At 39.0% G+C, this 16,991-nt stretch overlaps 1 protein-coding gene across 1 annotated transcript in view; it reads right to left on the bottom strand.

The window, feature by feature from the left end:
• The window catches only part of KIAA1328 (KIAA1328 ortholog), a 347,137-nt gene that overhangs the window by 321,310 nt on the left and 8,836 nt on the right, over positions 1-16,991 (bottom strand). Inside the window, exons 2-4 of the mRNA XM_056138132.1 lie at positions 16,486-16,521; positions 14,939-15,081; positions 8,134-8,228 (exon numbers count right to left, since the gene is read on the bottom strand). Of these exons, the coding sequence (XP_055994107.1) occupies positions 8,134-8,228; positions 14,939-15,081; positions 16,486-16,521 (274 nt within the window). The remainder of the gene's footprint in view (positions 1-8,133; positions 8,229-14,938; positions 15,082-16,485; positions 16,522-16,991) is intronic.

The following is a 16,991-nucleotide window of genomic DNA, read 5'->3' as shown; positions in this document are numbered from 1 at the left end:
CATCATGCTAAGCGAAATGAGTCAGAAAGAGAGGGACATAGAAAGATTGCATTCATCTGGAGAACATAAGGTAACAAAATAGGAGACCAACACCAAAGAATAGCCGAGATAAGTACCAGGAAGTTCACTCCATGGTTTGGAGGCCAGCCGCACATGCTAGGGAAAAAGGCAGCTCAGATAGAGAAGGGAGCACCAAATAAAGGGTTTTGGGAGGATCCTCCCAGGATGGGAGATGCATGCTGAAAGTAGACTATAGAGTGAACATGATTGTCATTCTGCCTCTCTTGCAAACCACAGCACCCAAAAGGACAGAGAGAACAAAAGGGAATGCCTTGTCACAGAGGAGGGATGAGATGGGGGGGTGGGGGGTGGGAGGGATACTGGGATCCATGGTGGTGGAAAATGGGCACTGGTGGAGGGATGGGTACTCGATCATTGTATAATTGAAACCCAAGCACAAAAATCTGTAAGTCTACCTTACAAAACACTACCAAAAAACACTCTACCTCATGGTGTTTCACTAATAAAAGCATCATGGTCACGGTCCTCCAATTGTTCATCGATTTGCTCAAGCTGGCCCAGTAACATCTCCATCATGAGACTTGTTGTTACTGTGTTTGGCATATCGAGTACGTCACAGGTAGCTTGCCAGGCTCTGCCGTGCGGGTGAGATACTCTCAGTAGCTTGCCAGGCTCTCTGAGAGGGGCGGAGGAATCGAACTCGAGTTGGCCATGTTGGCTGTGTGCAAGGCAAACGCCCTACCGCTGTGCTATCACTCCAGCCCACTAATAAAAAAAAGACAAAAATCTAGCACAAAATACATCTGTTTTTTGTAAGAGTTCCTAAAACTTTTTTTAGTGAGAAATTACAAAAAAATTATAGCTAATATCATAATTATCATAGGAAGTATGCTTACTACATAAAATAAATAGTAAAGGTATTTTCTCAACCTTTCTAATTACAAGCAAGGCAAAATAAATAGAGAGCACAAACTCTGTAAAGCAAATGATAAAACTGTCCCTATTTGCAAATAATATGATTGTCATTATCCCAGAGAATCAATAGTAAAACTCCTAAAATTAGTGAATTCAGTAAGGTTGCAGGAATCAAGAGTAACATACAAATTCCAATTATATTTCTATACCTAGAAACAAACATAAAACCTAAAATTAAGGGGTCAGAATCAATAGAACAATAGGTACGGTGTTTGTCTTGCACACAGGTGATCCAGATTTGATCCCAAGTACTGCAAGTGGTCCCAAGCCCACCAGGAGTGATCCCTGAACACAAAGTTAGGAGTAAGCCCTTAGCACGACCAAATGTGCCCTTCTGCCCACCAAAAAAACAAACGAACCCTGAAGCCAAAATTCAAAATAAAGTGCCACTTACAGTTATTCCAATGAACACTTATCCTGAATGTTTCCCTCTCTATACAGAAATCTACTAAAATTATTATTATGGAAAGGCTATAAAAGCTAACACACACACACACACACACACACACACACACACACACACACCGTGATGGTATCATTCACTTTGGAAAAACTGAAACAGATCACAGATCAAACCTAAATCTCTCTTGCATTACTGATAAGAACATAAAATAGTAAACCATTTTGGTAAATAGTTTATCATTTTTTAACAAAACTGTGCATGCATTCATTTCCCTATGAAACAAAAACATTATCTTTAAAAAAACACACCTATACATGAATGTTCATAGCAGTTTTCTTTCTTTTGTTTTGGGAAGGAGGTGGACTTAGGGTCCCATCTGGCAATGCTCATTCCTGGCTCTGCACTCAGGAATTACTCCTGGCAGCGCTTGGGGAAACATAGGATGGCTGGGGATCGAGCCGAAGTAGGCTGCGTGCGAGGCAAACACCTTACCTGCTGCACTGTCTTTCCAGTCCCGAAGTTTTATTTTTAAGAGTAAGCACTGGAACAATCCACATATTCAACAGGTTAGTGGTTTAACAAGTATTGAGAAAGCTATAGCACAGAATACTATTCAAGAATAAAAACGAACAAAATGTTGATACACAAAACTTGAAGAGAACTTTAAAATATGCTGAATGGGGGAAAAGGGACAAGCTCAAAAGATAAACACTGTTTTATACAATGACAAAATTATAGAAATAGAGTGAATTAGTGGGGGCTAGATATTAGGGAAGAGGGCAGAATGAAGTTAGGTATATCTATAAAAGAACAGTGGGAGTCATCCTTGTAAAGGAACTATTTTGTATCCTGATTCCTGTGATGGTACACAAATCTACATGTGATTATATTGTATAGAAATAAATGTACAAAAATGAACTCATGTGAAATCTGTACCAGGTTCTCAAATTCTATGAATGTCAATTTCCTTGTTGGGGTATTGCATTATGGTTAATGAAAAGACAACAATTGGTGAAAACTGGGTAAACGAACCTAAGTTCTTTCTGTTATTACCAAGTTCTCTCTGTTATAACCACAATAGGTGAATTATTCAAAATGAGGCTACAAAAAGAATCAAGCTTCTTTAATTAGAAAAAAGTATTTATTAAAAATCCACAATTGAACATGGAGGGCGGGATCCACAGATCCCAAAGGAAAAAAAAAAAAACAGGTTCCAAAAAGAGCCGAGATCATCAGGAAGCCCCAGATGGGGTAGGTACCACATCCCGCCTCCCCCAGATGGAACCCCGGTGACCAGAAGCCTCTACAACCACAGCTCGAGTATGCAGGAACTTGGACTTTTCCTCAAATCTGCCGGGACTACAACTCCCAGGTAACCTCAGATTCCGGAAGTCACGCCCACAGCCCGCCCCCCAGCGCCATATTTACAGCATTCAGCTGAAGAGAAGGACAACATGGAGGGCGGGATCCACAGATCCCGAAGGAAAAAAAAAAAACAGGTTCCAAAAAGAGCCGAGATCATCGGGAAGCCCCAGATGGGGTAGGTACCGCATCCCGCCTCCCCCAGATGGAACCCCGGTGACCAGAAGCCTCTACAACCACAGCTCGAGTATGCGGGAACTTGGACTTTTCCTCAAATCTGCCGGGACTACAACTCCCAGGTAACCTCAGATTCCAGAAGTCACGCCCACAGCCCGCCCCCCAGCGCCATATTTACAGCATTCAGCTGAAGAGAAGGACAACATGGAGGGCGGGATCCACAGATCCCAAAGGAAAAAAAAAAAACAGGTTCCAAAAAGAGCCGAGATCATCGGGAAGCCCCAGATGGGGTAGGTACCGCATCCCGCCTCCCCCAGATGGAACCCCGGTGACCAGAAGCCTCTACAACCACAGCTCGAGTATGCGGGAACTTGGACTTTTCCTCAAAACCTCGCAGCTGCTCACGCGGCCGCGCGACATCTCTCTATATACAAAGTGATTCATGGGAAGTAAACCACCCAACGTTTCTCTCTGAAAATCATAGTTAAGTTTGGAGCACAGCCACAGCCCCAGAAACACAAGGACTTAATGCATAACCCAGCAGCTTGGAGCAGAAAAGTGAACGGGCTATGCGTTAATCCAGGCCATCATGACTGTCCGGAGGGGAAAGGGTGTTGCCCCATTCGCCCTCTCCTCTCTGGAAAGAAAGATGGCGGCCACATGGGAGCCTTGTGGACAGCAGGTATGAGCCGGGGGTGTGGGGGTGACTAAAACCTCATGGGAAAGGGGGCGTTCCGGTCTGTCCTTCACGCCCTAATGAGGTCACCAGTTGCCCCCCGCGAGCGGCTCTCCAGCACGGCCACGGCCCCAGAAGCACAAGGACTTAATGCAGAACCCAGCAGCTTGGAGCAGAAAAGTGAAAGGACTATGCGTTAATCCAGGCCATCATGTCTGCCCAGAGGGGAAAGGGTGTTGGTCCCTTCCACCCTCCTCCCTCTGGAAAGAAAGATGGCGGCCACATGGGAGCCTTGTGGACAGCAGGTATGAGCCGGGGGTGTGGGGGCGACTAAAACCTCATGGGAAGGGGGGCGTTCCAGTCCATCCTTCACGCCCTACCGAGGTCACCAGTTGCCCCCCGTGAGCGGCTCTCCAGCATGGCCATGGCCCCAGAAGCACAAGGACTTAATGCAGAACCCGGCAGCTTGGAGCAGAAAAGTGAACGGACTATGCGTTGATCCAGGCCATCAGGTCTGTCCGGAGGGGAAAGGGTGTTGCCCCAGTCGCCTTCTCCTCTCTGGAAAGAAAGATGGCGGCCGCATGGGAGCCTTGTGGACAGCAGGTATGAGCCGGGGGAGTGGGGGCGACTAAAACCTCATGGGAAGGGGGGCGTTTCGGTCCGCCCTTCACGCCCTACCGAGGCCACCAGTTGCCCCCCACTAGCGGCTCTCCAGCACGGCCACGACTCCAGAGCACAGAAACCAATTTCTTAACTATCTGACTTTCAGTAGAAATACTTCCAGGGTCAATAAGTAAAATAGCAGAAATCCAAAACCAACATATAATTCTTGAACCCAGCTATAGAAAGCAAATCACTTCACAATGCTTTGTCAGCATGTCTGATTTGGGGGTGGGGGGGTAAACTCTAAATAATAGTGGTGAATCTTTTATTGAAACAATGAATCTAATCAAAGCAGATAGAGTGTTAACTAGAATTCATCTGCCCCACAGGGACGGGGAGGGGTGGGGGGGTGGGGTTTTATTGGGGTTCTTCATGGTAAAAAATAAGTTTTGGTAAAGGGAAATGTGCTTGATATTTGCATGACTGAGACCTAAACCTGAAAGCTTTGTAACCTTTCCCATGGTGATTCAATAAATAAATAAATAAATAAATAAAATCCACAATTAATATCTTGTCCCACGGATGAAATCTGACAGCTTTCCAACTGAGATTAGAAACAAAACAGGGATACCTGCTTTACTCAAGAATACATTAGAAATTCAAGAAGTTCAAGCCGGAACACCTAAATAGGAAAAAGAAATAAAAGCCACGCAAACTGCAAAGAAATAAAATATCTATTTTCAGATATCATGAATCAATAGGGAAGCCAACAAAGGCTATTATAGGTAATAAACAAATTCAACAAAGTTTAACAATACAAAAGCAATATGCAAAAATCTTTCATATTTTAGAAACAGCAACAAATACTCAGCAATGATGAAGGAAATAATTCTATGCATAAAAACATCAAAAAGAATAAATCATGAGAATAAATTTAACTAAACTTGTACAATCCTTGTATAAAGCATTGCTAAAAAAAATAAGATTTAAATATAGAAAGAATGAATATTGTTAACAGAGAAATACATACAAAAGTAACCGAAAGAAACCAGAGCAACAGTACAGTGGGTAGGGCATTTGACTTGCACGTGGCTGACGTGGATAGGATCCCGGGTACCCCATATGGTCCCCTGAGCACCGCCAAGAGGAATTCCCAAGTGCAGAGCCAGGAGTAACCCACAAGTATAGGGGGTGTGGCTACCCTACCCCCACCCCTGCCTCCTGCCTCCTGCCCCCACCCCCCACCAAAAGTGATATACAAATTCACTAAAATCCTGTCAAAATCCCAAACTGACTTTCTATGCTTAAATAAAATGATCCTGAAATTTCTCCAGGGGTTGGCGCTATAGCACAGTGGGTAGGGCATTTGCCTTGCACACAGCCGACCTGGGTTCAATTCCCAACATCCCATATGGTCCCCCGAGCACTGCCAGGAGTAATTTCTGAGTGCAGAGCCGGGAGTAACCCCTGTGCAATGCCTGGTGAAAGCAAAAATAATAATGAAATAAAAAAAATTTCTCCAGAGGTTATACAAAATGGAAAAAAAAATATCATGGATGAAAAACCAACCCATAGATTGGAAGAAAATATTCACACATCATACATAAAAGGGTTAATATCTAAGATATTCAAATATTCTCAAAGCTCAGCAACAACAAAAATAACAATAAACAATCCCATCAAAAATGGGAACGAGGACTGTAGAGTATTATAGAGGGCAGGGAGCCTGCCTTGCACACAGCTGACCTGGGTTTGATAATTACACCGAATATGGTTCCCAAATGTCCCCAGGAGTGCTTCTTGAGTGCAGAGCCAGGAGTAAGCCCTGAGCACAGCCCAAGATGTGGCTCAAGATGTGGCCCAAGAAATAGCAACACCAAAAATGGGGATAAGATGAAAAGACATAAATAAAAAAATGTTTATTGTCATTATCAGGGAAATGCAAATCAAAATGAAAATGAGGTAACAATTCATACCAGCAAGACTGTTATATATCAAGAAGTCTGGAAACAATTAAATGCTGGTGGGTAAGTGATAAAAGAGGAACTCTTATCCATTGCTGGAAACTGTTACTTGGTTCAGTATCTTTGGAAAAAATTTGAAGACGTCTCCAAAAATTAAGTATAGAGGGGCTCAGGAGATAGTATACAGAGTTTACGGCACTTACCTTGCATGTGGCTGAGCCAGTTTCAATTCCTGGCACTATATATGATCCCATGAGCACCCCCAGGGGTGATCCTTGAGCAAAGAGCCAGAATTAAGCCTTAAACTAGTTATACCCCCAAACCACCACTCCCCCCAAAATTATGAAGTTTCCATATGCCTCTGTGATTCCACTCCTGGATATCTTCCCCACCCAAGAACACAAACATTTTAATCCAAAAAGGCACCTGTATGCCTATGTTTATCACAGTATTATTTACAATAGCCAAGATTAGGAAACAATCCAAATGCATAATAAAAGATTAGTAAAGAAATTGTGGTATATATACATATGCAAGGCATGTCTGGTGCTGCCAGTGACTGAAGTAGAAAGAATAGTTTTCTAATTCCCACCTTCAATGGAATTGATTACACCAAAGGAAAAAAAAGGAGATTTGGCAAGTATGAGTTTGTAATAAGTAGACTGAAATATTCATCAAAATAAACTTAGCAAATTCAGCAAATCAAGAACACAAATATCCTATATACATGTATCTTAATAGTAAACACCATAAAAATAGGGTTTTCAGCAATAAATGAATACTAATACAGCCATGTCCTAAAATAATTACCCTCAGTCAAGAAACTACTCAGAAGCTACTGATTTGCTAGAAAGCAGATTCTTAGAAACAAAATAATATACTAAACTATTTCAGGTATTCTCAAAGCCTGGCAACTGAAATAAAAATAGATAAGTCAGGACAATAATAGCAAATTAATATAAGGGCTAATAATATATTCTCAATGACATTTAAAATGTGATAAAGATACCAAAAGTCATCTGTGTAAAAAAAGCCCTCTAGAGAAGAACAATATAATAAATGTTTTATGAGTATAATAAATGTTTTCCTAATAAAGAATACATTTTTAAATTAATGTATGCATACTGCATATGAGAGTCCCAGGTTCAATCCTTGGCATGCATGGTTCCCCCATCACCAGCATCATAAGCAATGCCCAAGCACCAAGCTGATAGAAGTTCTCACACACTGCCAGATATGGACCCCATATTTACACATGTATGTGTATTTATATATATGTGTGTATGTTTATATATGTATATATATTTGTGTGTTTTAGGTGATATATATCATATATGTATCAATGCTTATACTAACAAAGAAATTATACATGTAGATATGCATCATACATATCACTAATTGAAATAATACACCCAAATGTCTAAGAACTATAATTCCCCCAAATTCAAAATCCCTTATTTGAAAGCATCTGGAGAAAAACAGTACGTGACATTATTGTGATAGACTATAATAAAACGTTCTTTTCTGTTCAGATACTAAAGCAAGCCAAATATTAGTGGTTACTCCTATCTATAACATCAGCCTACATCAACAGCTGGACTAAGTTTCAAATTTTCTCTCTTCATAGATGACTACTTTAAATATTAGCAGAAGATACTGGAAACCTTGCAATGTAGCAGCACCAAAAATATGGGATATCAATTACATATGGAAATGTACATAGGAGAATGGTTTGTTCTTATTTACTTGTTACTTATTCTTAATTATTTCATCTTCATCATCACTATTATTATTTTGCTTCTTTTTGAAACTACAAAATAGGGTTTTTTCTAAATGTCCTTGATTCCATAAAATCAATTATATCAAGACATATTTATACTTTTCTATTTTGAAAAAAATTGCCCTTCATACCATCCCAGATTTCCTTTTTTTTTTTCTTTTTTCTGTCTCACCTGGCTAGTTCTTTAATTAAATTTGCAATGCGTCTTTTGTCTTCAAGACATAAATCCTTCAGTGATGCACTCTTTATTCCTCTCCTGCAAAAATTCTACAAGAAACAGACAAAACACCATTTGGTCAACTTATACTAAACATGTTTTAAAATCTTTTAAGTTCTCTTAAAATAAGCACAGGAGGTAAAGTATCTTAGTTACCTTTGTTCTAGTGGAACAAAGCACAGCGGTACGGCGTTCGCCTTACACGCGGCCAACATGGCCGACCCGAGTTCGATTCCTCCGCCCCTCTCGGAGAGCCCGGCAAGCTACCGAGAATATTCTATATGCCAAACACAGTAACAACAAAGTCTCCAATGGAGTACAACATTTGATCTTTTCTTAAATCTGAGTGGTATCTACTGAACTGTCCTAGGGCATTTGGGTTGTTTCCAAATTTTGGCTATCTCGAGTAATACAGCAATGAATATAGGCATGCATATGTTCTATGGAATTAATGTTTTGTTCTTGAATGGGAGAGATGCTCAGGAATGAAATTTCAGGAATCATACGTAATCGCATGTCTTAATTTTTTGATAAGTCTTCTATTTTCCCAAAAGGCTGAACCAAGTAACAGTCCCAACAAGAGTAAGAACTCATTTTTTTTCTTTTGTTTTTGGCCACATCCCTAAAAGTACTTAAAGTTTCCAGACTTTTTGATATAAAAGTCTTACTTGTGTGAGGGGCTGGAGAGATAGCACAGCGGGTAGGGCATTTGCCTTGCACGCGGCCGATCCAGGTTTGATTCCCAGCATCCCATATGGTCCCCTGAGCACCGCCAGGAGTAACTCCTGAGTGCAGAGCCAGGAGTAACCCCTGTGCATAGCGAGTGTGACCCAAAAAGAAAAAAAAAGTCTTACTTGTGTGAAGGGATCTCATTGTCATTTTGATTTGCATTTCCCTGAACATCAGGATGATGATTATTTTTTGCCTACTGACCATCTTGATGTCATCTTTAAGAAAGTGCTTATTCATCTCTCCCTCAACCACCCTTTTTTTGGATGGAATTGTTTATGTTGCTGAGCTTTAAGGCAATATATCTTGAACATATACCTTGAACATCTTGAGGTATGAGTACTTTCTCCCACATCAGTGGGAGTTTCTTATTTTAGGCTCATTTCTTATAGCAGTGCAGAAGCCTTATAGTATGGTGTAATCCCATTTATTTATTTCTGCTTTTGTTTTCTTTGTCAATGAGATCTTATTAAAAATTACCCTGAGAGGGGATTGCCCTGCCACAGAGGCAGGGTGAGATGGGAGGGATGGGGGTGGGAGGGATATTATCCATGGTGGTGGAAAATGGGCACTGGTGGAGGGATGGGTATTTGATCATTGTATAATCGAAACCCAAGCACAAAAAATTGTAAATCTACAACTGTACCTCATGGTGTTTCACTAAAAATAAAAAAAAATTATGATACTATCACATATAATTAAAGGAGACTAATAAAGGACATAAATAATTATGAGAAAATAAATAAATTACTGAAAAAAAATTACCCTGAGAAAGAGAGGGAAACTGGGGCACTGGTGCTGGGAAATGTACACTGATGGGGAGATGTGTGTTGGAATTCTGTATGCCTGAAACCTAATCATGAACAGCTTTGTAAGGGTCTATCTCACAGTAATTTAATTAAAAATTCTTAAAAAAAAAGAAAGAAAATTACTTTATGGTCAAGATCTTAGGAAGTCCTGCCTATGTTTTCTTCAATGTAAAAACAAGTTTAATATCAAGGTCTTTCAACAAAGGTCTTGAAGTACCTTTATATACAATAAGAAATAGGAGTCCAATTTCATTTTTTTAATGTGGTTATCCAGTTTTCCCAGTACCATTTGTAGAAGTGGTGCTTTTCTTGCTCCACTTCACACACCTAGCATTAATCATAAACTAACTACCCATATATCTGAGAGTATCTCTGAGCTCTCAATTCTACATTATTGATCTCACAGACTTTGTCCTAGTACCATGTTGTTCTGATTAATATGGCTGTGTTGTAAATATTAAAGTCTGGATACAAGGCTTCCCAACTTCTTAGAACTGCTTTGGGTTACTCTGGGAGTGTTATGGTTCCATACCAATCTTACAAGTATTTGTCTATGTCCTTGAAAAATGCTATGGGAATTGCATTGCATCAGTATATTACTTTTGGCTAAGATGGTCACTTTAATCTTTTTTCTTCCAGTTCATGAACAAGAAATATCTATATCCTTGTATCTCTTTTCATTCAGAACTGCTTCACAAATTTCAATATATTTTTCACCTCCTATTAAAGTGATTTCTAGATATTTAAGTTTATATTTTATCATACAAAAAGATTTTTAAAAAATTTATTTATCTTCTGCATTGTAGTTTACCAAATTAATAGAATTAATTTCCATGCACTGATTTTGTAGTCTGCTCCTTTACATATATTTATTGTTTCTAGGAGCTTTTATTGGAGTCTTTAGGGTCTTCTATCTACAGTGTCATGACATCTGAAAATAGTGAGAGATTGATTTCTTTAGCAGTGTGAGTTCCTTTGATTTCTCTTCCTACTTAGTTATGAAGATTTCCAAGACTATGTTGAATAGCAGCAGTAAAACTAAACATTTTGTCTTGTCTGACCTTAGAAAAGGCTTTTAGTTTTACCCATTAAGAACAATGTAGCTATGGGTTAATTGCATATGGCCTTTACAATATTGAGATGCATTCCTTCAATCCCACTGTGTTGGGGTTTCACTGTAAAGAGGTGTTAAATTTTGTCCAATGCTTTCCATGAATCTACTGAGATGATATGATTTTTGCTTTTCCTTTTTATGAATGTGGTACATCACATTAATCAATTTACATATATATATCAAATTATCTTTGTTACCTGGAGACAAATTCCACCAAATCATTGTGTAAAGATATTAATCACTGTATTAAATATGCTAGGATTTTGCTAAGAATCTTGCATTAATTTTTATCAGGATTTCCTCTGAAATTTGCTTTTTTCTGTAATGTCCCTTTCAGCTTTTGAAATCAATGTCTCTCTCAGCTTTTGAAATCAGTCTCATAAAAAAAAACTGTTTGGGAGGATTCTTGCTTCTTCCTGGAAGAGCTTGAGAAGGATGGCTTATATAATTCTCTTTGAAAGTTTGGAGAACTAATTAATGAACCCAGCTAGCCCTTAAGATCTTTGATAGCTCTCAACCTCCTTGTTAGTAAAAGGTCTATCCGAGAATTCTATTTCCTTTTGACTCTAGAAATCTACCAATTTCTAGCTTCCCCAATTCATTGGTGTAAAGTTGTTCACAGTAATCTCATATGACAGAGATGTCTGTTGTAATTTCTCCCTTTTCATTCCTGATCCAATTTATATGCATATCTCTATTTTCCTTTGTGAGTCCTGCCCATGACATGACAATTTTACTAATTTTTTTTCAAAAAGCCAATTCTTAGGTTTCACTTGAGTTTTTGTACTGTTTTTACTGATGTATGCTCAGATTTTGATTTCTCTCCATGTACTTAAGTTGGGCTACCTTTGTGGTTCTTTTCCTAGTTTCTTTAGGTATGAGGGTAGGTAAACTATCTGTACCTGTTCTTGTTTTCTGACAGACACCTATAGTGCTATGAACTTCCCTCATACTATGGTTTTTGCTGTGTCCTATAAATCCTGTAGTTTGTGTCTTCATTCTCATTTGTACTAGGAATTCTTTTCTTACATCCTCTTTGACTCAATGATTTCTCAGTAGTGTTGATGTGTTGGGGCTTTTCCCGGACCTCTCTGAAGTTAATATGAGAGGACACTTGCTTTTAAAGAACCATGTTAATCTGAGAGGACACTTATTAATGATTTCTATTTTCTTTATGTGATGGAGACTTGCTTTGTGTCCCAGCATGTGGTCTATTCTAGAAAATTATCCATGAATACTGAGATGTTTATCAGCTTTGGGGGATGTTGTCTATTAAAGTCTTCTCTTCTATTTCTTTCTCTAAGACTATTTTGTGAGGTTGATCTATCCAATAGCAGGAGTATAGTAAAATCTTTAAATCTCCTACTAGCATTAATCCTATGGCTGGAGCGATAGCACAGTGGGTAGGGTGTTTGTCTTGCATGTGGCCAACCTGGGTTTGATTCCTCTGACCCTCTCGGAGAGCCCAGCAAGCTACCAAGAGTATCCCATCCGCATGGCAGAGAATGGCAGCTCCCCATGGCGTATTCAATATGCCAAAAACAGTAACAACAAGTCTCACAATGGAGACATTGCTGGTGCCCGCTTGAGCAAATCGATGAACAGCGGAAGGACAGTGGACAGTGCTACTAGCATTATATTATCGTAGATATTTTTCTTCGAACTCAGGTTGTCGGCCATGTTCGCCGCTTGTAAGGCAAATGCCCTACCGGAGCGATAGCACAGCGGGTAAGGCGTTTGCCTTGCAAGCGGCCAATATGGCCAACCCAAGTTCGATTCCTCTGCCCCTCTCGGAGAGCCCAGCAAGCTACCGAGAGTATCTCGCCCGCACGGCAGAGCCTGGCAAGCTACCCGTGAAGTATTCGATACGCCAAACACAGTAACAACAAGTCTCACGATGGAGATGTTACTGGGCCCGCTCAAGCAAATCAATGAACAACGGAAGACCCGTGATCAAATCCGTGATCCGTGATTTTTCTTCAGGCTCACTAGTACTTTTCTTTAAACATATTTTGCTGCTCCTTTGTTTGGTGCATGATGTGAATTTTCTTGGTGGATTGTCCCTGTGTTTTCTTACCCTCTTCAAACGGAAGATGAATTGGTTTACCATAAAAATGTTCTGCTGTGTCAGTGCTTGTAGCTGACTTTACCAGTCCCAACCCATGCCAGGCATATGCCAAGCACTGGTGGTAAAGGTGGTTCAAGCTGAGAGAAGCACTCTTTTTTCAAGTCTTTTTTCTCCCACGCTCCCCACTTTACCCAGCCACAGAAACATCTTCACTCCCCCATATCTACAGTGAAAAGACAGCTGCTAAGGACAGAAAGGTTTTACCAAAAATTAGGCCATTTTATCAGTCATCTCCTGGACTTCCATCCAGAAATGTTCAAAAATAAATGTCATTTGGGACCGGAGTGATAGTACAGCAGGTAGGGCATTTGCCTTGCACGTGGCTGACCTGAGTTCAATCCCCGGCATCCCAGATCATCTCCCCAGCACTGCCAGGAGTAACCCCTGAGCATTGTTGGGTATGACCCAAAAAAGCATAAAAGAAAAAAGTCATTTAAGCAAATATAAAAATTAATTTTCTGAGCACACACACACAAAAAAATGGTCATCCTCATTTTTTTAGCTTGTTATCCTATATGACTTCTCTAGTTTTTTATTTTGAGTCTGTGTTATGAGGGTTTGAGGGCATCATACATAAGCAGCAGAAGATTGGGTTCATTTTTCTGATCCATCCAGTCACTCTGTGCCTTTTGACTAGCAAGGTTCAGGTCAATGATATTAAACAAAAGTATTAAAATTTCAAAAAATTAATGTCATCTTTCTGTATGGGTTCAGGACACTTGTGGAGTCTTTGTTCTTTGACCTTTCATATGAGACCATTTAGTGGATCTGGCTTTATCAAGTTAGTGACCAAGAATTCCTTTAGCTGTCAGTGAAGTTTTTACTGCACAAATTTTGAATATTAATGTCACTGAAAGAAATATTCTTGTTTGGATGCCTATTTCCTTAAGTGTGTTATATATATCATAACGTTCTCTTCTAGCCTACAGAGTTCCATTTGAAAGATCTACTGTAATTTTTATGGGGCTCCTTTAGAGGTAATTTTTTTGGTTTACTACTTCTGCTTTCCCAATAATATATCTTCAGGATATTTCCATTTGATATTTTGTTTATTTTTTGGTTTTTTGGTTGAGAATTTCTGCATCTATATCATCGGGCATGTTGGCAGCAGTTGTTTTTAGTATGTGATATTCTTGATATCAAGTTAATATTGGTCTCATAAAACATATTAGAAAATATACCTTTGCCGACTTTTTGAAAAGAGTCTTAGGTAACAGATGCCAAACCATGATTTAAACTCTAACTGTGAAGACAAAATATCAAAAAAAGTAAAATAAATGATGAGAGAAAATATGTGCTAAATTTACTAACTTTTCAGAGTAATTTTACTCATCTCATTAGAGGTAAGGAAAGGAAGAAATCAATCATTAGGTTATAGTCTTGGCATCTTCTAAGTAATTAATTTATTTTAATAAAATATCTTGCTTACAATTTACCCATAATCAACAAAGTCACATAAGAAAATCAAGCCAATAATCATTATGATTCACTAACTCTATACAAATAAAAATGTGTATTTTTTTGACACGATAACATTTTCCTTTTTTTGTTTTTGTTTTTGGAATACACGTGGTTGTACTCAGAGGCTTCTTCTGGCTCTGCACTCAGGAATCACTCCTGACAGGCTCAGGGGATCGTACGAGATGCCAGGGACTGAGCCCAGATGGACAATATGCAAGACAAGAGCCTGACCCACTGTACTATCTCTCTAACTCCAGATAACATTTTCTTAACTAATGTTTAAAGCTGGTATTTTAAAGTAAAAACTGAGTAATTTAGATACTTTCTGTTTAGACAAGCATCATCAAAGCACCCTAGAAGTCTCTGTAATTTTTAAGAATACTTGTGATCATCTGACATTTTTCTCAGTGGATTTTTTACCTTAAATGACAAATACCAGTTATCTCTCAGCACAGAAAAATCAGTTACTGATCAGCATTATAAAGATTTAAATATAAGAAAGAAAGAGAGATTACTAACCTGTTGATCTACTGAATCCCCTGCACCTTTTAAAGACTCTGTGGAGATGGAAGCAGCAGTCACCCCAGAACTCTTAGCTTTAACATTAGCCTTTGGACTCATCGACTTGTGCCTTGACTTGATGTTTCCTTCTGTAGAAATTCCTAAGGATTTCCATAAAAAATATTTCAAAATTGTATCTTCTTATTCTCTTAAACCCGCTCCCCTCCCATTATTTTTCTTCCTAGACACCCTACACTTTATGGAATATGACAGAGAAAACTCTGTAAATTTCATTTAAGCTCTCAGTAAACAATCATAAAAAGATTGTTTTGACAACATTAAAGATACAACTTAAATATTTCTGAAAGGTACGTTGTAACTATTCTCAAGTAAAATTAAAACAAATAAATTAAAACATGTCTTTTTATAGCATAGTGCTAGGGCGTTTGCCTTGCACACCCAACCAAGCCAGGTTCGATTCCTCCGCCCCTCTCAGAGAGCCTGGCAAGCTACCAAGAGTATCTCGCCCACATGGCAAAGCCTGGCAAGCTACCCGTAAAGTATTCTATATGCCAAATACAGTAACAACAAGTCTCACAATGGAGATGTTACTGGGCCCGCTCAAGCAAATCGATGAACAATGGGAGGATAGTGCTACAGTGCTACAGTGCTAGAGGGGAGAGTAGTATCTTATTTTTCACATAATTATGGTACCCAAAGGGTTCCAATTTACTTCTCTAGTCAACAACCAGTAATCTGTAACAAGTCTATGACATTACCAAGAAATTTCCATACTTTTCTTTGAAATATGAAATTATTCAGAATAAAAATAAGACTATTTTGTTTTGGGGGCCACCCCTGACAGTGCTCAGGGATTACTCCTGCCTCCATGCTCAGGGATCACTCCCAGAATTGTTCAAAGGACCACATGCAGTGCCAGAATGAAAGTAACGTTGACCTTGTGCAAAGCAAGCACCTTAACCCCTGTACTATCTTTCTAGCTCCTTTGTTCTTTATAGATAAATGAAGTATTTTCCAATCTCATCAAAAGTTGACTTGCCCAACCAGTCCCTAAGGTAAGGAAGTATTTCTATTTTAAAATTTTATTGTAGTTTACTAGAATTGCAAGTGTTCAACTTTATGATATTGATGTACAAAGTTACTGTACATCACCCCACTGAAGTGCCCACAATATTCTCCCCTCTCCCTACGTCGACTCTTCTGATCTTTCTTCCCTTCCACCCATTCCTCATTGTTTGCTAATTGGCAAAATGGTTTTGCAGCATGCTGTTACTTCCTTTAGCCACCCTCCATGTGTTTCAGATCTACACCTATGCCCTCTTGTTGCCTCCAATCAGTCTACTCATTTGCCACACCCTAGCCTCCCATACTGGCACTCTCAAATCTATAATCATGTCTAATATTTCAAATATTAAAGGGTCATGATACATATTTTATAAAGTTAGGTTCTAAGAACCATTATACCTATAAATTTGTCCTGAGGAATTTTTTCTCCTTACAGTTAAATGAAAAGGAAGCTTACAAAAGTAACATAAAAATCATACCTGGAACGTATACTACTGATTGTTCTTCATCAGACACTATGTAGAAATATATGAAGGAAAATACTAGAAAAGAATGTTCAATATTCAGTACTTACCAAAATAGTCAAGACAAGAAAACAACCCAAATGTCCAACTACAAATGAATGGATCAAGAAATTGGGTTTTATTTACATAATTGTAAATATAAGTTGTAAGAAAGGGTGAAATCATGCAATTCGCTCCTACATAGATGGAACTAATGGGTATCACGCTAAGAGAAGTTAATCAGAAGAAAAAGGATAGACACAGAGTGATGATCTCTTTATATAAAGAAACATTACGTGATTAATAAATGTCCAGAAGAAACATCTGGAGAGTTGGACCATAGAATTGAGTCTGGAAAGGCTCCTTTCACTGGTGGAGGGAAGCAGGGGGCTCTCTGGTGGTGAGTTTGGTGTTGAAAGTATTGTGTATGAAGCTATCAGTACCAGTATTGTATATATAAGTACTTCAATAAAATAAAAATA

Source organism: Sorex fumeus, unplaced genomic scaffold (assembly GCF_029834395.1).
Source record: "Sorex fumeus unplaced genomic scaffold, SorFum_2.1 ptg000128l, whole genome shotgun sequence".
NCBI classification, from domain to species: Eukaryota; Metazoa; Chordata; class Mammalia; order Eulipotyphla; family Soricidae; genus Sorex; species Sorex fumeus.
Note: the sequence above shows the minus strand (reverse complement) of the source record. Positions and strands in the feature narration are given on the sequence as shown.